Source organism: Vidua macroura, chromosome 3 (genome assembly GCF_024509145.1).
Source record: "Vidua macroura isolate BioBank_ID:100142 chromosome 3, ASM2450914v1, whole genome shotgun sequence".
NCBI classification, from domain to species: Eukaryota; Metazoa; Chordata; class Aves; order Passeriformes; family Viduidae; genus Vidua; species Vidua macroura.
Window position 1 is genome coordinate 19709107 of NC_071573.1, and position 17492 is coordinate 19726598.

The window sequence follows — 17492 nt, forward strand, 5'->3', positions numbered from 1 at the left end:
TCACAAGCAGTATTTTTCAGGATCATCATTTTTATGACTAAACACAGGAAATTAGCGAACAAAATGTGGCAGGGATTAGAGCATTTAGGAAAGCAATTCAATTGGCCTTTGACCCTTGAAAACAAATGAAAGATGTAAAAAACTACCGTGACTTCAAGGAATGAAGTGCCTAGTTCCATCCTACCATTTAGTGTGGCCTACATCTGCCAGCTGCTCTCAAAAATAAATATATAGTTAATTTAGGGCAAGTGTCTTTACCCCTACATGTACCTCTTAAAGCTGGAAGAAAAATGAAGCAATGATGCAATTTTAGAATTCCAAGGTCATTTAGGAAAGCCTCTTAATGATCTCAGTCAAACCCCCTCTTCTATCTACTTTGTTTGAAGTCAAGACTTTTCATCAAGACATCCATTCCGTATTTTGTGTATTATTTCCTCCCTGCCATGCTCAGCAGCTGGCAGACATCAGAGGTGAGCAAGAATGAGACAGCAAACTCCTGAGCTCTACACAGTTCTGGTGACTGGGGATGCTCAGCTGCTTGCCTAATGTTTGTGAATGCTTCTTCTACCCTGGCAGGTTCTAGACTAAGTTCCACTCCTGTTCTGCACATGAAACTTGGGTATGAGAGATCAAACACTGTATGAGACTGAGCTCCTTCTTCCAAAGCTGTAGTCTTCAACAGCAAATACTTTATATGTGCTAATAAAAGGGTAGTAGGTCTCAGAAGTTTTGATGACAATCCCCATGCTGCTCCTAGTCATATGTTTTTCTGCACAGGTCCATCACCCTCCTTTCCTTATCTATGATTTACTGGAAACTCAGATTCTCTAGTGAACAGATCATACCTTCATTACTTTGTAAGTGCTTTAGCAGAAAAAACCAGTAACTCAGTAGGATTCTGTGCATACTTCATATGGGATGCATCAGAAAAAAAGAAAACTAAAGAGACAAAAATTTCACTTCACTGCTCTCTGGCTAGTAGAGGCATCATAAAGCATGGACATAGGAAAGCAGAAGATACAATTATTTAATAAACCAGTTCTAAGGCTAATTCTGGCTGCAAAAAGTGGTGAAAAGCAAAGTTATTTCACACACTGAAATAACTCTTGCAAACAACTGTTCACAGTTATGGCCTGTCACCCTTCTCAATCACCACCTACTTGTGCATGTGCCCAGGAAGTTTCCAGCACCTGTGGTAGATCTCATTCCAATTAAGCAAAATTGCAGGCAGATTATGGCAACAGAAATAACGATGTACTGCTGTAAGCACAACCCAGAGCCATGAATGGGATCAAAAATGTCTGCTCAGAAAATCTAATCTGTGACCACAGGATTATAGAAAGGAGAAACTCAACATAACTAAAAAGGCCAGGAAGCAACCACTTCTCCTCTTTCACCCAATGAAAAATTTCAATACTTTCATCATATCTGATTTCTTCTGAAGTCAGAACTTTAGCCAGCTTTACAGTACAGAGAACCTTAGAGCCATCCAGAAAAATCCTATATGGAACAAAACCTCCCAGCATTTAATCCTTACGGGAAAAAAGGCTTCAGGCCTACATTTAATGATACAATCACAATACATCAGTATCTCACTTTCCTTGTATGAAATACACACACAAAAAAAAAGGACAGGCCATTAAACAGGTTATACTGGCTACCTGCATGAAAGCATTTTTCATTTGTTCATCCCTTAGAATGTGATAGATTGAAAAAAGTAGAAATATTACCGTACTCTAAAATGCTTTCACATGTCAGTGAAATCTCTGATGATCTCACAGTCATTTTGTCTATCCTAACCATCTGCAAGTAGGAGCAGATGTGATGCAGGGCACCTGCAACAAAGATACGCATTTTCTGCATCTTCTTAAAACCCTACATTGACTTTCCAGCAAAATAGAGCAATTATTTCAAGTTTCACAAGTTCCTGGTAAACTCCATAATCAGATGCCACCTTTACTTTCCAGAGAAGTTATCAGCCTGTACAAGTCCAAGACCAGGAATCCCTCTCACCTTAACAGAGCTATATCTTGTTGCCTCTGGAACTGCCACAGGAGACAGGGTAGCTCAGTAGGGCAGGCACTCTATTCTCTGCTCATTCCATACTTGGAAATCTCCTATTAAATAAAAACCCTCAGAAAAAAAAAAAAAAAAAAAAAAAAAAAAAGGCATTTTACGTAATTTCAGCCTTTAACCTTAACAAAAGAAAAAACCCAAAGCGATAGAACTCAATGTTACTATTTTTACCTGATCTCTGCTTAGAAAAACTATCTAAAAATTGTCTATGACTTTTTCTCCCCTTAAAAAATACTTAGTAATAGAAATTGCCGTGTTCATTGTCTATGCTGTTCAGTTGAGAAATTTCTCTCTTTGTTGGTAAAAGATCTTTCTTTCCTTAAAGACAGAAGAAAGCACTTATATAAATAAAAATTACCTTCATCCCCTAATAACTTTTAGTTTACTTTTAGTTTACTTATAAGCAGCACATTCCTAACAGCTTCTAATCAGATATGAAGATCTCCGGCATTGTAATTCAGGAAGCTGGAGGCTCAGGTTTGCCACTTCAGTGGCAAAAGAAGGGCTTGTTCCTAATGAAACCAGGTAATACTCAAACACAGAGAGCAGAAGGAAATAGCACAGTCAACACCTGTTTGTGATTAGTTATTCCCAGATACCACTCTGGGAACCAACTATGCCATGACACAACCAGTTCAATGCAATAGCCTATACTGGAAGGATAATGCTCCAGTCAGCTTTATGACAGGAACTGATTTCTGCACCATGACACAGAAACCTGAAGTAGTACTCCCATAGAGACTGTTGACAAGGACACCTTTCTGCAACTTCGGTTTGCTAGCAGTGATTCAAATGCTGGCATTACTTCTCACAGCATTCCAGATTTCTACAAGCCTTTCCCTACACGTATCTGAGGTTGTAGCACCATCTGGTGGCTACTTAGAGGTTTTTGTCAGAATTAGACATTCACAGAATGCTGAAGTTACAGTGCTGGACAGGAAGAGAATGATACAACATCAAACCAGTTTTAGTTTGGAAGGAAGCCCAACCATGAAGCTGAGCTCCGTGATCAGCTTTAGGATTCATTTAAATGAGAATCTGTAAGACTGGGCATAGCCAAGCATTTTTAAAATTTTACTTGCAATTTCTTGCTCAGTAGGAGAAAAGTTACAAAGCCAACATCCCTCCTCAAATTACCTCAGGCATGGTTTATGTTTATTCCTATTAAAAAGCAGTGGATACAGAACATCTCACAAGTGAGACCACTGCTAGCACACCCCAAATATAACTTCCAGAAACTGCCACTATTCATGACAAGAAGTTCAGTTCTTGTGGCATCTTTGTCCCCAGCTGGTATAGCAGAAACATCTGGGTTTTTTGAATAGTATTAAAGAAGAGCAGAACACAAGACCAACACAAGATTTGGAGAGTCCTCTTGAGAGCTATGACTAACCAATTATAGATTATATGACTAACCACATGATTAACTCTGGTAAATTGAGCATCTTCTACTTCACCAGCTCCAACAAAAGGGGCTCTACCTGCTAAGCATTACAGAAAGGAGGAAAAAGAGCCTCTATTGAATAATCAGTATAGACTACTTTTCCTAGCCTCAGAAGGATAGCAATTCACTTCCCCCCGAAAGTAAACGATTGTGAAAAATACAGTAAGCAACTCAGGACATTCCGGCAACTATTAACACAGTTGCCTTAGAGGACAAGTTTGTACCTTTCCTTCGGACGATGAACTCAAATTTAGCTGGCACCAAAGTATCCAGGCTAATGTTAATGGCATTCAGTCCTGCTTCCTTCAGCTGGGGCAGCACTCTGGTTAAGTTGATCCCATTGGTTGTGACAGCAATGGTTTTCAGCCCTTCCAGCTTGTACAGTTCACCTAGGAAAGAAAAGTAAAAAGAAGACTTTAAAAAAGTAGTTAAACAAAAAGGTTTAAAGGTTACACAGAAAACACAAAAGATTTGTGAAAACAAAGGAAAATATATCACTCAATGTGTGAAGAAAACATGGACACTTCAGTGCTTTGGCCTTCTTCCAGTTGTATTGGTTTAAGAGACCAATTTTAGCACAAATCCATTTCAAAAGGTATGAGAGAACACTTTATTGCAAGTGAAACTGGTGTTAAAGTTTTGTTTTATTAAAATGCACACTAGTTTTGTTCTAATTTCTGAAATATCTACTTTATTGTTGAAAGGCAGCCCCTGATTTTGTGTACTTTCTTTTCCTCATCCACCTTTGTAAACTGAGTTTTATGTTCTGCAATAATAATAAGCAGCAAGCCAAACCCTTTCACAACTGACATCTGACCTGTTTATTTAGCAACTTCTATCCTACAATGCTTCACCAAAAACCAGTTCTAACCCAGAGGTAGCTGCCAGCAGTAGAACTTTAAACTTATGAAAGAAATACCACATGCAGTCCTAACTAAACAGAAAAAGGTCAACATACTAGACTATTACAGAGAATCCAAGGCAACAACATCCAAAGGGACAAAACATTTGCACTTGACAACTGAAATATTTCCATTACCAGTGGTAGCCCAACCGACTGGAGAGTGCTTACGCAAGACACTAAAAAATGGCTAACAAAAGAAAACAGCATAAGAAACAGCTAATATAATGAGATTAAGATTTAGAAAAGAGATGCCTCCTCATAAGCCAAATGCAGAAATGCTCAGCATACCAGATCTCCAGTTATCAGTAAGCTTTCAAACCTCCAGTTATCAGTACAATAACAAATAAGAAAAAACCCTCATAAACAACTTGCAGAAACAGAGCCACAGCAAAATAATTTACTTTGGTTTTTCCTCCGTCCCTCATAGCCTCCACCCTAATTATTTAAGAAATATTTGAAAAACCCTTACTCTTGAGGCAGCTGTAATTACAGCACAAATATTTCATAATCCCTTTGTCCCTCACTATTTTACCTCTATTTGCTCAAGTTGATAAGGACTTTATTTCTGCTTTATCTCATCGCCTAGCTCTTTTCAAAATATTCAGCCTAAGCCAAGTCGAGAACATTGGAATGGGTCAAGCCAGGTCACAGCAAAGACGGTGAAGTTTACAGCAGCAGCATTTTGGAACATGATTAAGAGTTCCATAAGGACATGAGCTTGTAGGGAAAGAGCAATCTTTACTAAGAGAGATTGTTTTTCTGGCCTTCAGCTCTCAAAGTCCTCCCAAATGACCAAGAATAACCTCTTCCTAGAGGATAAGTGCTACTGGCTCAATTTTGCCGAAGATTATTTAACACTAGCTATCACTAGCAGCTTAATCTTTGTGAGAGTAAAGGATATGTGCTACAGCCAGAGGATCATTTGGGAACATCACTACTTTTATTTATAGCCTCTGAACACACAAAATGCTCAACCTCAGAATGACTGGGGGAAAAAAGTCTAGGTGTCATAGAGATTTCATTGCTGGAAATGTAAAATGCATAAAGGTATTGAATAAAACTAATGTCATTCTGCAGCCTACAATGGAAAAAAAAATTAAGAAGCAGCACCAGTTGATTAGATCAGCGCAGGCAGCAGCTGATGTCCATGGATCTCTTTCCTCATCAGACAGAGCAAGATATAGGATAAGGCACTGGAAGTACACTAATATATGGAATCAACTGTAGTAACAAACTAGACAGTAGACAACTGTGAGAAGTTAAGAGATGGAGGCTTAACACTAACACCAACAAGTTAAAAAGGATCAGTCAGAACACTCTATCAGGTGTAACCTTCACAGTGTCTTGGTTTCTCGACTTGTTGACCTCTAAAATTAAAAGGGATTAAAGAGACTTCATAACTTTGTAACTCTCCTCGTACCCGTTTGCTGACCTTTGGTCACTGCTTTAGCACCAATCAGCACACACAAAGGCAACTGACAAAAACTAACATGTAGAAAAGGAAACAGAACAGATGCTGTAAGTCCTCAGCATGAAACTAAAACTTTTATGTCAAGCTTGAGCCATGAAATAAACCACTTTACATTTATGTTTTCCTTTAGGATCAGGAGCATCTTCTTAAATAGACAGTTTTCTTCCATATTCTCCTCCAATCATTTCCTTAACTGCACTTCTCCCGATTGACACCAGAAAAGGTGTTCTTGCTTCCTAACACATGAACTAAGTCTATCCTACACCACTTCACTCTTGAAATGGGTATAAAAAGTTGCTATGAATAGGCATCCAATATTCCACCCCCCACCCATGGAAAATTATTTCATCAGTGCAGATGTGCACTCCTCAGACTACTAATAACAAATAGCTATCAGATCCGGTGCTTATTTAAACTTTGAGTATCTCAAAGGGGATGGATTCTATATTCCACTATCAGCTGCTTCAGCAAAGTCTCAAACATATGATTTCAGCAGTCCCCAGGACATAATTTAGCTTTCAGCAAGTGTTAGATGCTGACTCACAGTTTATGTAAATGCATCTGTTAAAAGATTTTAAATAATCTAAAGAACTATAGCAGGTCTCTGAATAGCATGGTCTCCTACAGTAGCTTCAAATTACATCTGTTCATTGAAACAACTAAAAAATTTGAATTTGTGTATTAAAAAATTTGGTAACAGAAATCCAGCATTAACATTTTTGAGCTTTACTGGTATTTCACAGATCATTTGTAGTTTGGAGAAAGACTTGATGAAAGTAAACCTCAACCCAATCCAGCACCTGAGATATTGTAGTCAGCTTCTCCAAAACAATCTAGAAAACCAGACTAACTCTACCCCAGACCAAACCAGTACATTGTGCTAAGATGGTTTCAATAAAGATGCTTTACTCAAATTCTGCAGAAGACATTTTTGGGCTTGATTTTCCCTCAATGAGTTTTTCCCATAGTTATTACATTATCTATTTACTTTTGAGTCTCTTATCTTGATCCCAGACTGGGGCACCATAGAGTAACACCAAAGTCTGAGAAAACAGAAAGTGTTTGTAGACCCAATTCAACAATTTTCAACAGGCTGTAAAAAAACCCAGCCAGACTAATACAAATCCAAAACAGAATGAACTAATACAACAGGACAAACATCTTGACATCCCTTACCTTCTCCCCAAGATCACTATTGTCATCCACTAAAATGATCATTATGAATCTGTCAAAGTTCAGCTGTGAACTTTGGGCAGAATAATGAAAATCCAAAACCATCCATTTCTTCCTTTCAGGCACAAAAATAAACCTTTGATAATTCTAATTGGAGTAAACCAAAACAAAAAGATATCTATCCTTCCAGTACCAATACTTCTGGATAGCAGCAAAACAATAATGATTTTGTAGTGACCTGACCACTCCACTTAGACTATCAACGTCGTAAGAACTGTGTTAAGTCATCAGCTACCACTGACAAATAAAAAGGTGCCTACAATACACTAGGAAAGAAAGCTCTGCACTGAACTGATGACATGGTTGGTTTCAACTCATTTTCATGCCAATATCATGTGCTGAACTGCAAAGCTTTATCGTATTTTAAACTGCAACCTAGTTTATAAACCTAGTTCCCTTTTACAGGAGCCAATAATTATACCTCTTATCATTGCAAATAATCTATTATCTTGAAAGAAATATGTCTCTTGAAAGGCATATAGCTTCCTCAATACTAAAACCACCCCAAACCCATCATGCATGGGCAAAATGTTCTAGACAATGATATTTCAGAGTTCTAAAAGGTTAGTGAACTTTGATTATGAATTCTGAAATTGCAAGAAGACACACCCCAGCTCACTCCAGTCACACCTTTTCCAGCTATGAATAGGTCAGTGCTAGAAACTACAACAGCTCTGCTGATTCCTTTAGAAGGTCGTCTTCTTTGGAAATGGTCTTTCATCCAAATCCTGAAAAAAAGGCAGAGACTGTTTTCTGCACAAAAGCTCACTGCATTGGTAGGCAATTTTTTTTCTTTCAAGACCTTCTTCTTCCACATAAACCTCTTCTTATCTTCAGTACTTAGAAGAGTGTATGCCCAGAAACAGACAAGTTCAGTTGTCTACAATACAACAAAGTGCACCCACCTACACAGCCTTAATCTAATTCATTGCCACTACACAAATCTACTGCAAGATATGAGACTTTAGACAGAGGAAAAAAGCACCTGACTCAAGAAAAAAGATCCACGCAGTGTCATTTAACACAATACTGATCAAAACAGACAGACTTCTAAAATTTATCCAGTAATTTACCCTCCATTGTAGTAACAGTCTTCATCATTAAGTTTAAAAACAGATTTTTCCACCATTTCTTATTAAACACAAGCAAGTGACATCTGTTATCAAGGTAGCAAAACAAAACCACCAAAAAAACACACTTCTAAAAAATCAAAGAGAAAGCTTGCTTTGTTTGTAAGCACATATCACTTGTTCCTCCCCAGTGAGGACCTGATCATGTAAGTTCTTGATTTTTCACCCTCTGGCTCCATTATTGCAAGCTACTGTAGTAGATGTTGTATATAAAAGCAATGCTAAGTTCAGCTGGTATAAACAAAGACATGTAAGTTCCATGCAAGCAACAGAGCAGAACTGGAAAATTTCTGGAAGGCACCTTGCATTTCACAATGTTGGGAAAAAGCACCACAGTAAATGTGCAATTATTCTTCTGGTTGCCAGACTGTGTCAGTAGATAGCTGTAAGAGCAATTATTGGATCAACATGTACCAAGTCACTCTGAAACACCCTGTACTGATTTGGAACTCACCCACAATATCCACCACATCGGGACGGATAAGTGGCTCTCCACCTGTCAGTCGGATCTTGTCCACACCTTCTTTCACAAACAGTCTGGCTAAGGTGATTATCTCCTGGGCAGTTAGTAGCTCTGATTTCGGAGTCAGCTGAACACCTTCCTCAGGCATACAATACTGACCTGAAACAAAGGTTACAGAAATACATGAGGCAAAAAATAACCCACAACAATTAATCTAATATTGATGGGCAAAATGCACCAAGGGCAGCTGTCTTTAATGGATGCCAAATGACACCAACTGTGCAAAAATTTTACAATATTATAACAATTTCCTGGTTTACTTCAGAGGAAAACTCAACACTAATTTGATGTGCCTCAAAATTACAATGGATCCACTCTGAATAAAAAGATGACCTTACTTCTATCTAAACTGCATTCAAACAGAGACACCAAGTTCAAGCAACAAGCACTGGAACATCACCAGACTTTGGAGAAGTAATTGTGGGAATGCCTAAGTATGAGCTCTCCTGCTTACAGAGACTTTGGACACACAAGCATCATTATCTAAACCACACCAAGTCTGATAAAAGATCTGTCACTTCCACCTGTCTCTGGCAGATCCCTAGGCTTGCTCCAGGTTTCCCATCCCACCAGTAGCTCAGCCCCAGTTAGTCTCTGTCATTTATTGTTACTTTGTGAAGAGAAGAAACAGCACAGGGCCAACACAGCAATAATACCCTAAGCCAAACCTTGGCTTGTGCACAATATGTGCAGAGGAGTGTTTTGAACAGAAACAGCAGACACTTACACCTGAGGTTGCATTTCTCAGTCAACGAAATTCGCAAGTAATTGTGCTGCCGCCCAAAGCTGTCCATCAAAAAAGCAGAGAATGGAGCAGCATGTTCTAGTACAAAGCGTTCTCTTCCTGAGCTTTGTAATTCCTGTAACAAAAACAAGCAAGTGTTAAATATTTGAATTGTTACCCAGTCAACTTGTTGTATAAATATCAACTTTGAACTCAACTGATAATTATTATTCCATTTTTCCCCACACAGACAGCTGCCCAAGGAAAATTGTCAAAAGTGCCCATTCATTAACTTTCACACCCTACCTTAATCCATTTCTACAATTTTCCTGGTCTTTGCCACAGGTACTTCAGGCTTTTTGTGCAGAATAGAAGGTGTTTTTGTTCAACTGCCCGTTTCTTCCCAGAATCAATGATCCAGGGTCACCTACGCTCACTACAGCCCTTGGGTAAATGAAATTATAGAGAAGGGGCTCTTCCTGCACTTCAGCACAAAAGACCCTGAAGCTGATGAAACAACTGCATCTCTGCTTGTGCTCCTACCATATTCCATGTGTAATATTAACAACTTGTTAACAGCAAAACTGAATTATTGCAATGTACAATTATGTTTTATGACACCTGTCTTCATTTCCAACAAAGTCTTCCTGCCTAAACCCTTACAACAGAATACCTCCAAAAGGCTTGTCTCAGTTAAAAGATGACAAATAATGCAGGGCATGGTGGAACTGGAAGAGAAGTGTGTGATTCTGAACACCTGTTCAAACTGAATAAAAAAGATCAGAATTTTAAAAATTTCTTTATTAACTGTCATGAAGTGAATATTACAAGTGATTTCTACTTAAAATTTTGGGTTTTTTTTAAGCACAATGTAATACATTCTGGAACAGCACAATTTTTAGGAAGTATGAGTGTTTGCCCTCTAGAATGAGGGCATAAGAAGGATGAGGAGCTGCTGGAGCAAGACCAGATGAGGCCACAAGGCTGTTCAGATGGCTGGAGCTCCTCTCCTAAGAAAACCAGCTGAGAGAACTGGATCTGTTCAGCCTGGGGAGGAGATAGATGGCTTGGGGAGACTCACTTTCCAGTACCTAAAGGGGACTACAGGAGACCTGGAGAGGGACTTCTTACAAGGGTCTGTAGTGGTAGAACAAAGGAGAATGGTTTTAAACTGAAAAAGAGTAGATTTAGATCTTAGGAAGAAATTCCTGTGAGGGTGGTGAGGCACTGGAACAGGCTTCCCAGAGAAGCTGTGGATACCCATCCCTGGAAGTACTAGATGGGCTTTGAGCAAGCTGGTCTAGTGCAAGGTATCCCATGGGAGGGGGTTAGAACTAGATGATCTTAAAGGTCCCTTCCAACCCAAACCATTCTAGGCTTCTACGACCGCATTAGGTATTGAATATCCCAAAGAACAGCTGCAAACACATACAGTTCAAGTTTATACCAAGTAACTTCAAAATATCAGTACCATCAATGCCAGAAAGGTTAATGTATAGCAAGGTCTAAATGCAGAGAGTCTTACTGCCTTTAGCCCACGACTTTCCAATTACAATGTTACAGCTTTCTTCTTCTATACCTGTAAAGCACAGCTGAAACCACTTTGTTACTTTTGGAAAATATTTTGGTACCTCAAGTGAAATTTACAGTAACTGAATAAACTCTTATCACGGTACTGCAGAAAAGCAAGAATTTACCAACATACTTTTATCAGCTGGTGGATACTTGCTTCAGGCACTGCATACAAACATCCAAAACCAACATAATTCAAACTCTGCTAAGTATTTTCATCTACTACATCAGAGTTAAATTACCATTTTATAGGAGGTCAATTTGGTAAGTCATGAATGAGGCCAGCTGCCTAGCATCACAAAATAAACCAGAGAAAACAAAATAATTAAGGGAACCACCTTCACTGGTTAGTTAACCTCATACAGACATTAAACAGCAAATTTCATATCTAGTGGAAAGGCACATACAAAACCATTTCTGTATATATGGTGTTCACAAAGTTAGTGTGTGTGTGCATGTGTGAATCAGCTGCAGAATTGTGCCTCAAGTTAAAATTGTGCTCACTAGCCTCGATAGGCTGCAGCAGGCAAAGGATTAAATAAAGTTTTTACATAAATTTAAGATGTAGAATTAGGAACCAAACAAAATTACATATTTAGTGGATATTTAAACTGCTTACCTAAGCAAAAGTCACAACTCATATCCAGTGAAAAACAGACATGGAATCTCCACACATACCAAAATCAGAATGTATGTGATGATGCCAAGGGACCGGGCAGGAACACACACAGCCACAGCCATCAGCTCCCTGGCTCTGGTTATCACTAGTAACGAAAGGAGCTAATCTTGCACAGGATTTCCCTACAGCCCTTGCAAGAAATCTAGAAATGGCTAGCTAAAATGTTGAACCACACAGGTATGCTTCCTCAAAACATTTTATTGTGAAAACATTTGTAAGAAACATTTGTGGGTGGGTGGAAGCCATAGAGGACCCTCAGTGATCAAATCAACCAGACAGCAAAGGTTATCTGGGGAGAGACCCAACTTCAGCCACCAGCAGCCACAGCAATTTTGTTTCCAGCTGTGCTAACACCAGGCTCCTGATAAACTTACAAGCAGGAGTAGTCATTCTTGGCAGCACAATCTTTTCCCTAACCATTGAACAATCCACTATACTTGATCCAAACAGCTTTGTGGTAAGATAAGAAGACCTTACTCTAAGAATATCCATAGCAGTGAGGAGCTAGAGGAGACAAGGGAGATACAAAGTGGCTGTTTCAAAGCCCAGAAAACATCCGTTTAACCCCTGATAAAACTGCAGTAGTAGCTTCCACGGAATTGCTTTTTTGCCGGAAGAAAGCAATCCCTTTCAGTTTCAGGGACTGCAACAGCAGAGGCATATGGAGTGCAAGGCCAGCCCTGCCAAGACTCGGCCTTCCCTTCCTGCATCATCAAAAGTGCAGCCACACCCACTGCTCACACACTCTCCTTCACCTCCCCTTCTTGCAGCACGCAGAACAAGACATCTGGTTTTTAAACGCCCGGGGAAAATGCTCCAGCCTAGGAGTGTGTGGGTTGCTGTAGAGCTTTATGTTACCAAAAAAATCTCAAGTTGGGAATCCATTGCTTTGACAGAAATGCTGGCTCTGTTCCACTTATTTTAAGTAAGTGTTTCTCCAAATACAAACCAGGTTAACTGAAAGAGCCCAAGTAAATATCCAGACTTCATTTCTTCATCTTCCTCAGTCAGAAAATTCAACCCTGAACAGACTAAATCTAAGGATATCTTAAATCTGCCAAACACAGATTTAAGAAAAAATCAGAAAAAATAGAACACAAAAACAGAAAAAACACAACACAAAAAAAAAGTGTGTTTTTCTCGAAAACTATGCTGCTTTCTGGCCTGGCTGGATATCTGATGTTCTTCTTCCTATTATTTTTGCAAAGGTGTTCACATTTGAGAGGGAAAGCACTCCCAGGTTTATTAAAATTACCTGAGCCCCTCCTGTGGGAGCTCTCCTCTCCTGTTTCTTTCCCAGCAATGCTTTTTTGCAACTTTTTCAGAATTGGGCTTCCTTACCACTCCACTTGAAGACAGAACAGTACAAACCTCTTGCCTCTCAGTTGTAGAGTGTGCATTACAGGGAGGAAAAGAAGGGAAAAGTTGTCCTCCCTGGAAGGAAGGTAGGGGCAAATAAGGGACACTTTAATACTTTTATGCAATGAAAGACAAAACTGCATACTTTCAAAGACAGTAATATGCTTAAAATAATTTCCAGGAAGGAGGCCCCACTGGAGTGGGACACAGAAGACCAGTTCTGTTGCTGTTCTGTCATCCATCTGCATGGCTGCTGTAGGTAAGGTAGCTAAAGTAAGAGGAATAATACTGCCCTTCATTAATTACTCTAAAGTGAACTGCAAAGAAGCAGCATTAAAAGGCACTCAGCAATAGATTGGTCTCAATAAACTTAAAAGTTTCTATTGGAAATAACTAACTCTTGCTGCAAAGTGGTGGGTTTTAGAACAGGGAAAAGAAAAATGTTTTACACAGCTACTAGAAGTTCTTTCCATCATTTTCTTGTTGTGTATAGAAATGGGTTTGTCTGGGAGGGAAGAATGACAGGAGATGGAATTTTTAACCTATTCAGTTTCTGACCAATTAGATTTCAGCACAGAGGAATTAGGAGATACCCATAAACCATAATAGCTGATACCCATCAGCTTGAACTCCAGCAGAGGTGGATCCTGTACTACCAAAACTGCTACTGCACCCAGCACCAGCTCATATTTTTATCAATACCACAGAAAAGGCCAATTACCAGAGATGAAAACTCAGATGCCTTCCTGGTAACTCAGGGCAAGGATGAAGCATTCCCTCAGGTTGTTGTGTAAGTAGGATTCTCTGAAGGGGAAGAACAGGTTGAGGTTGAACCTTGTCACTTGCAGCCTTTGTGAGAGCTATTGGAACAGGAAGAAAGCAAAAGCCTGCTACAGTTCCCAGGCTACAGGAAAAGAGTTATTCAGTTTCCTGAAGTAAGAAAAAGTGGATGGTTGGCTGGTATTTTAACATATCAATGCCCAATTACTTTTCCACTCAAAAGGGATGTCTATAATTCACAAGTCCCCACTCCCCTCTCTCTATAGCTGACAGGAGACACTTCTGCACATGGGAGGAGTATGCCCTGTCACACAGTGTGCTTTATCTGATCCATGAAAAAAACAGGTTCATTCTCTGGGCTGTCAATCACATGTTCTATACTAATACTGAAAGAATGAGAGTTTAGATGACTGCACCTAGCAGCTATATTTTGACAAGCTGTCAACCCTTCAGACCCGACAATTCACCTATGATTTCCAGGAGAACTCTTCTAACAATGCAGCAAAATTGGAAGCTGTCAGCAGAGGTATCAGTAACTACCAGGAACACCACAAACTGACAGATACTAGAAAGGCTCAGTTAAACACAAGGGGGCAGACAACAGAATTCTTATCTACTAATCAAGCTGAAGATCAAGTACTATCCTTGCTCTACTCTTCCAACTTCACTTCTTCCCCAGTGATATTTATGCACTATAAGAGTTACGCTTGCAAAGACTTCTGCATGGGCCTCAGGGACTACCACAACCTGTGTATCCATGACACTGTTAGTGCTGCTCCTGCATCCACTGGCTCTTCAAGTTCCTACAATCCCGCTGAGTTTATGCACAGCATTGCTGTCTCAGTGTAGCACCTAACAAACCTAACAATGTTGCAGTGTCACAGACACAACTCAGCAAGAGCTCTTCTCTTTCATGCCTCACCTTTAGCATCTTAGTCTGTAGGAAAGTGGTGACATAATGTCCTTGGTTCAACCTGGAACTCAGACAACCGCAGAGGTTGAAATGGGTCTAAGTAGGCCAAGTGCCAGAATGAGGTCTGAGCTGAGAAGTCCAAGACAAATGTTTTTCTGAGGGCTCAGCAGCTGCTGCCCAACAGCTGACCCCAAACAGCAGGCTATGCCTGTGGGTACTGGCATGGAGAGCACTGCCTAGGGACTGCCACCGGCTACCCACAAAACAGCAGCAACACACAGAGCCTTTGAGACACGACTGGCTGAGAATTAGGGCCATGTGAGGTCTTTCTAGGCAAGCTGGACTCTCCACTTTATCCCAGCACTGAAGACTTCATTGTGGCCACAGAAATTTTCAGGTGGCTGCGTTTGGATTACAGGATCTGCAAGAGCAGATGGAAAAAGATGAAGTGAAACTTTGTATCAAGACCCTTACTGGACATGATACATCTAAAGCAGAATTTTAAAAAACATGCTGATTTCCAGTTTTGTAGTAGAAATAGGTCATCCTACCTGATCATTTTTGTTCAAGAATACAATCTGGACATGTATTATCATGGGAACAAGATGGCAGGATGGCATCGAACTTTGTTAACTGTGAACTAGTCAAGAAAAATCCAAAGAAACGCACACAACAAATTGTGAAAATGCTACTTTCAGAGTGCCTGTAGCTTCATGCCCTGTTCTAGCCTTAGAAAAAGAACTCCACTCTGTGCACACCTCTGAGACTGACAACTGTATGTCAAAAACCAAGATTCAAACAAGTAAATTGTTTGTCATGCACCACAAGTACAACAGTGGTACTGACCCCACTGTTTGCAACCCAACCAAAAGACTTCAAGTGGATGGCTGTGGACACAACCTCCCAATTGTCTCTTGAACTGCCTGAATTACAGAGTTCTTCCTTCCATAGCTGGAATGACCATTTTAAAGGGGACTGAAATATAGTCTAGTGCTCTCGTCTCCCCTTTGCACACACCTCCTCCCCAAAACCTCAGGAAACTAAACAGAACCCATGAATACTTGCAGCTCCAGAACAGAAGACAGTCAAGCGGTATTCACAAATGTCTTGAATGTCTGAATGTTCTCTCATTTGAAAGCACATTTCACTGTCCCCTATGGCTGCAATGCTAATTGCTTCTCTCTACAGATGAATCTCAGGAGAAACTGAGAAGAGAAAGGAGAAATGAGTATATTATCACTGTATAGCTGCTAAGTCTGCAGTGCCTTTGTTTTTTACACTAGCTTGCTTCTCAAGCCCTGCAGGATACGAGCCAGTGCCCTGGCACACTTCTAATATTTACTATGCCACAAATGCGTATCCCCCAGCCCATTCTTCCAGCTACCATGGCTTTTTGCCCCTAAGGGAGGTAGGGCTTTCAGATGGATGTTGTAATCAAGTTCCCTCAAAATTACTCCTGAATGTTTGTTACAGCTACCCAATGTAAAGGAAGTAGTGAAAAGTAATTCTGATCACAATTTATAAAAATGTTTATGGCCTAGGAAAACAACCACACAAAACAAATTCAATAACCTTTCTAGTTTTCGGAGTCAAGTAAGCATTCAATAAAGCAACACACGAATCCATTTGGTTTCCTGTAAGTAAGTAAGTGGCAGTGAATGCATTCAATTCTGGCGACATGGAGTCTGTCACTAGTAGCTTTAGCTTATTTTCTGTTTGTTAAAGCCAGCCATGCAATTGCAAGTAACTCAATAAATCATGTCTCAGCTGGGATTGCTCTGTGTGCCATGCCCTATTTCTGCTAGACAGTTACAGAACCTTTGCCTTTCCGCGTAGCTTTTTCTTTTGCATTAGGACACAAAGAGACCGAATCCACCCGAGGGATGGAAAGTTAAACAGGGAGAAGCTGTATCAGGGCAACTCCTGAGTTGACTGCGCGGCAGCACTAGAACAAACAGGTTCAGTGCGAAGTTCGCATGACCATCGGAGCACAACCACCGAAAGCTGCCAAACCACTCGGGTTTTGACCCAGACTGATCAAAGAGCGTTGTGCAATCTCTCCTTTGGCTGGGCAGGAGCACAGGACCTGCTCGGTCCATGAGACCTAGTGCCCCAAGCACTTCCAAAGTAAGTGTGACATTTCAACAAAAGAAGGACATAACATTATGTATTACTACATGTTGACTCTTCCCTCCCCCCCTATAGATAATCAGGTCACGTTCAACGCACAAAACCACCGGTCGGTCCGGGATACGTTGCAAAATTCTATGGACAGGTTGCGTTTCTCTGGAACGCGCTGGCAGCCTCCGCCCGCGGTGCCCAAGACCCCTGGTCGCCCCGCCAGGCGTCGCCACGGTTACCAGAGCGCCCCCTCCACGAAACACATTTTCCTAGGGACGAGGCACCGGCCCGGCACTCAAACTCCCAAACGCACGGCACGGTTCACCTTCCCCGCGCCCCCCCCGCCGGCCGCGAACCCGCCCCGCCCCGCGGCCCCGCCGGACCCCCCGGGCCCGCCTCACCTGCGCGGCGGCCGAGGCGGCCCTGGCGCGCGCCCCGCTGCTGCAGGCGCGGCGCGAGGCCGCCCCGCGCGCCCCCCGCAGGAGCCGCCCCCACGCCGCCGCCGCCGCCATGCGGCTCCCCTGCCCAGCGCGCGGGGGGCGCCGCCGCCAGCCCCGCGCCGT

General features: G+C 41.1%; 1 protein-coding gene across 9 annotated transcripts in view; it reads right to left on the reverse strand.

Annotated features, from left to right (window-relative positions):
• Positions 1-17492, reverse strand: part of MOCS1 (molybdenum cofactor synthesis 1) — a 34059-nt gene that overhangs the window by 12407 nt on the left and 4160 nt on the right. For 3 of the 9 annotated variants that reach the window (XM_053972811.1, XM_053972810.1, XM_053972819.1), the window contains exons 1-4: positions 14818-16998; positions 9509-9641; positions 8713-8880; positions 3745-3909 (exon numbers count right to left, since the gene is read on the reverse strand). In XM_053972811.1, the coding sequence (XP_053828786.1) occupies positions 3745-3909; positions 8713-8880; positions 9509-9641; positions 14818-14826 (475 nt within the window). In that variant the 5' untranslated portion in view covers positions 14827-16998. Of the gene's footprint in view, positions 1-3744; positions 3910-8712; positions 8881-9508; positions 9642-9811; positions 11670-11696; positions 12060-14817; positions 16999-17037; positions 17109-17168; positions 17253-17330; positions 17417-17492 lie in introns of those variants that run through there. The other 6 variants (XM_053972817.1, XM_053972814.1, XM_053972815.1 and 3 more) reach the window with 6 other exon arrangements.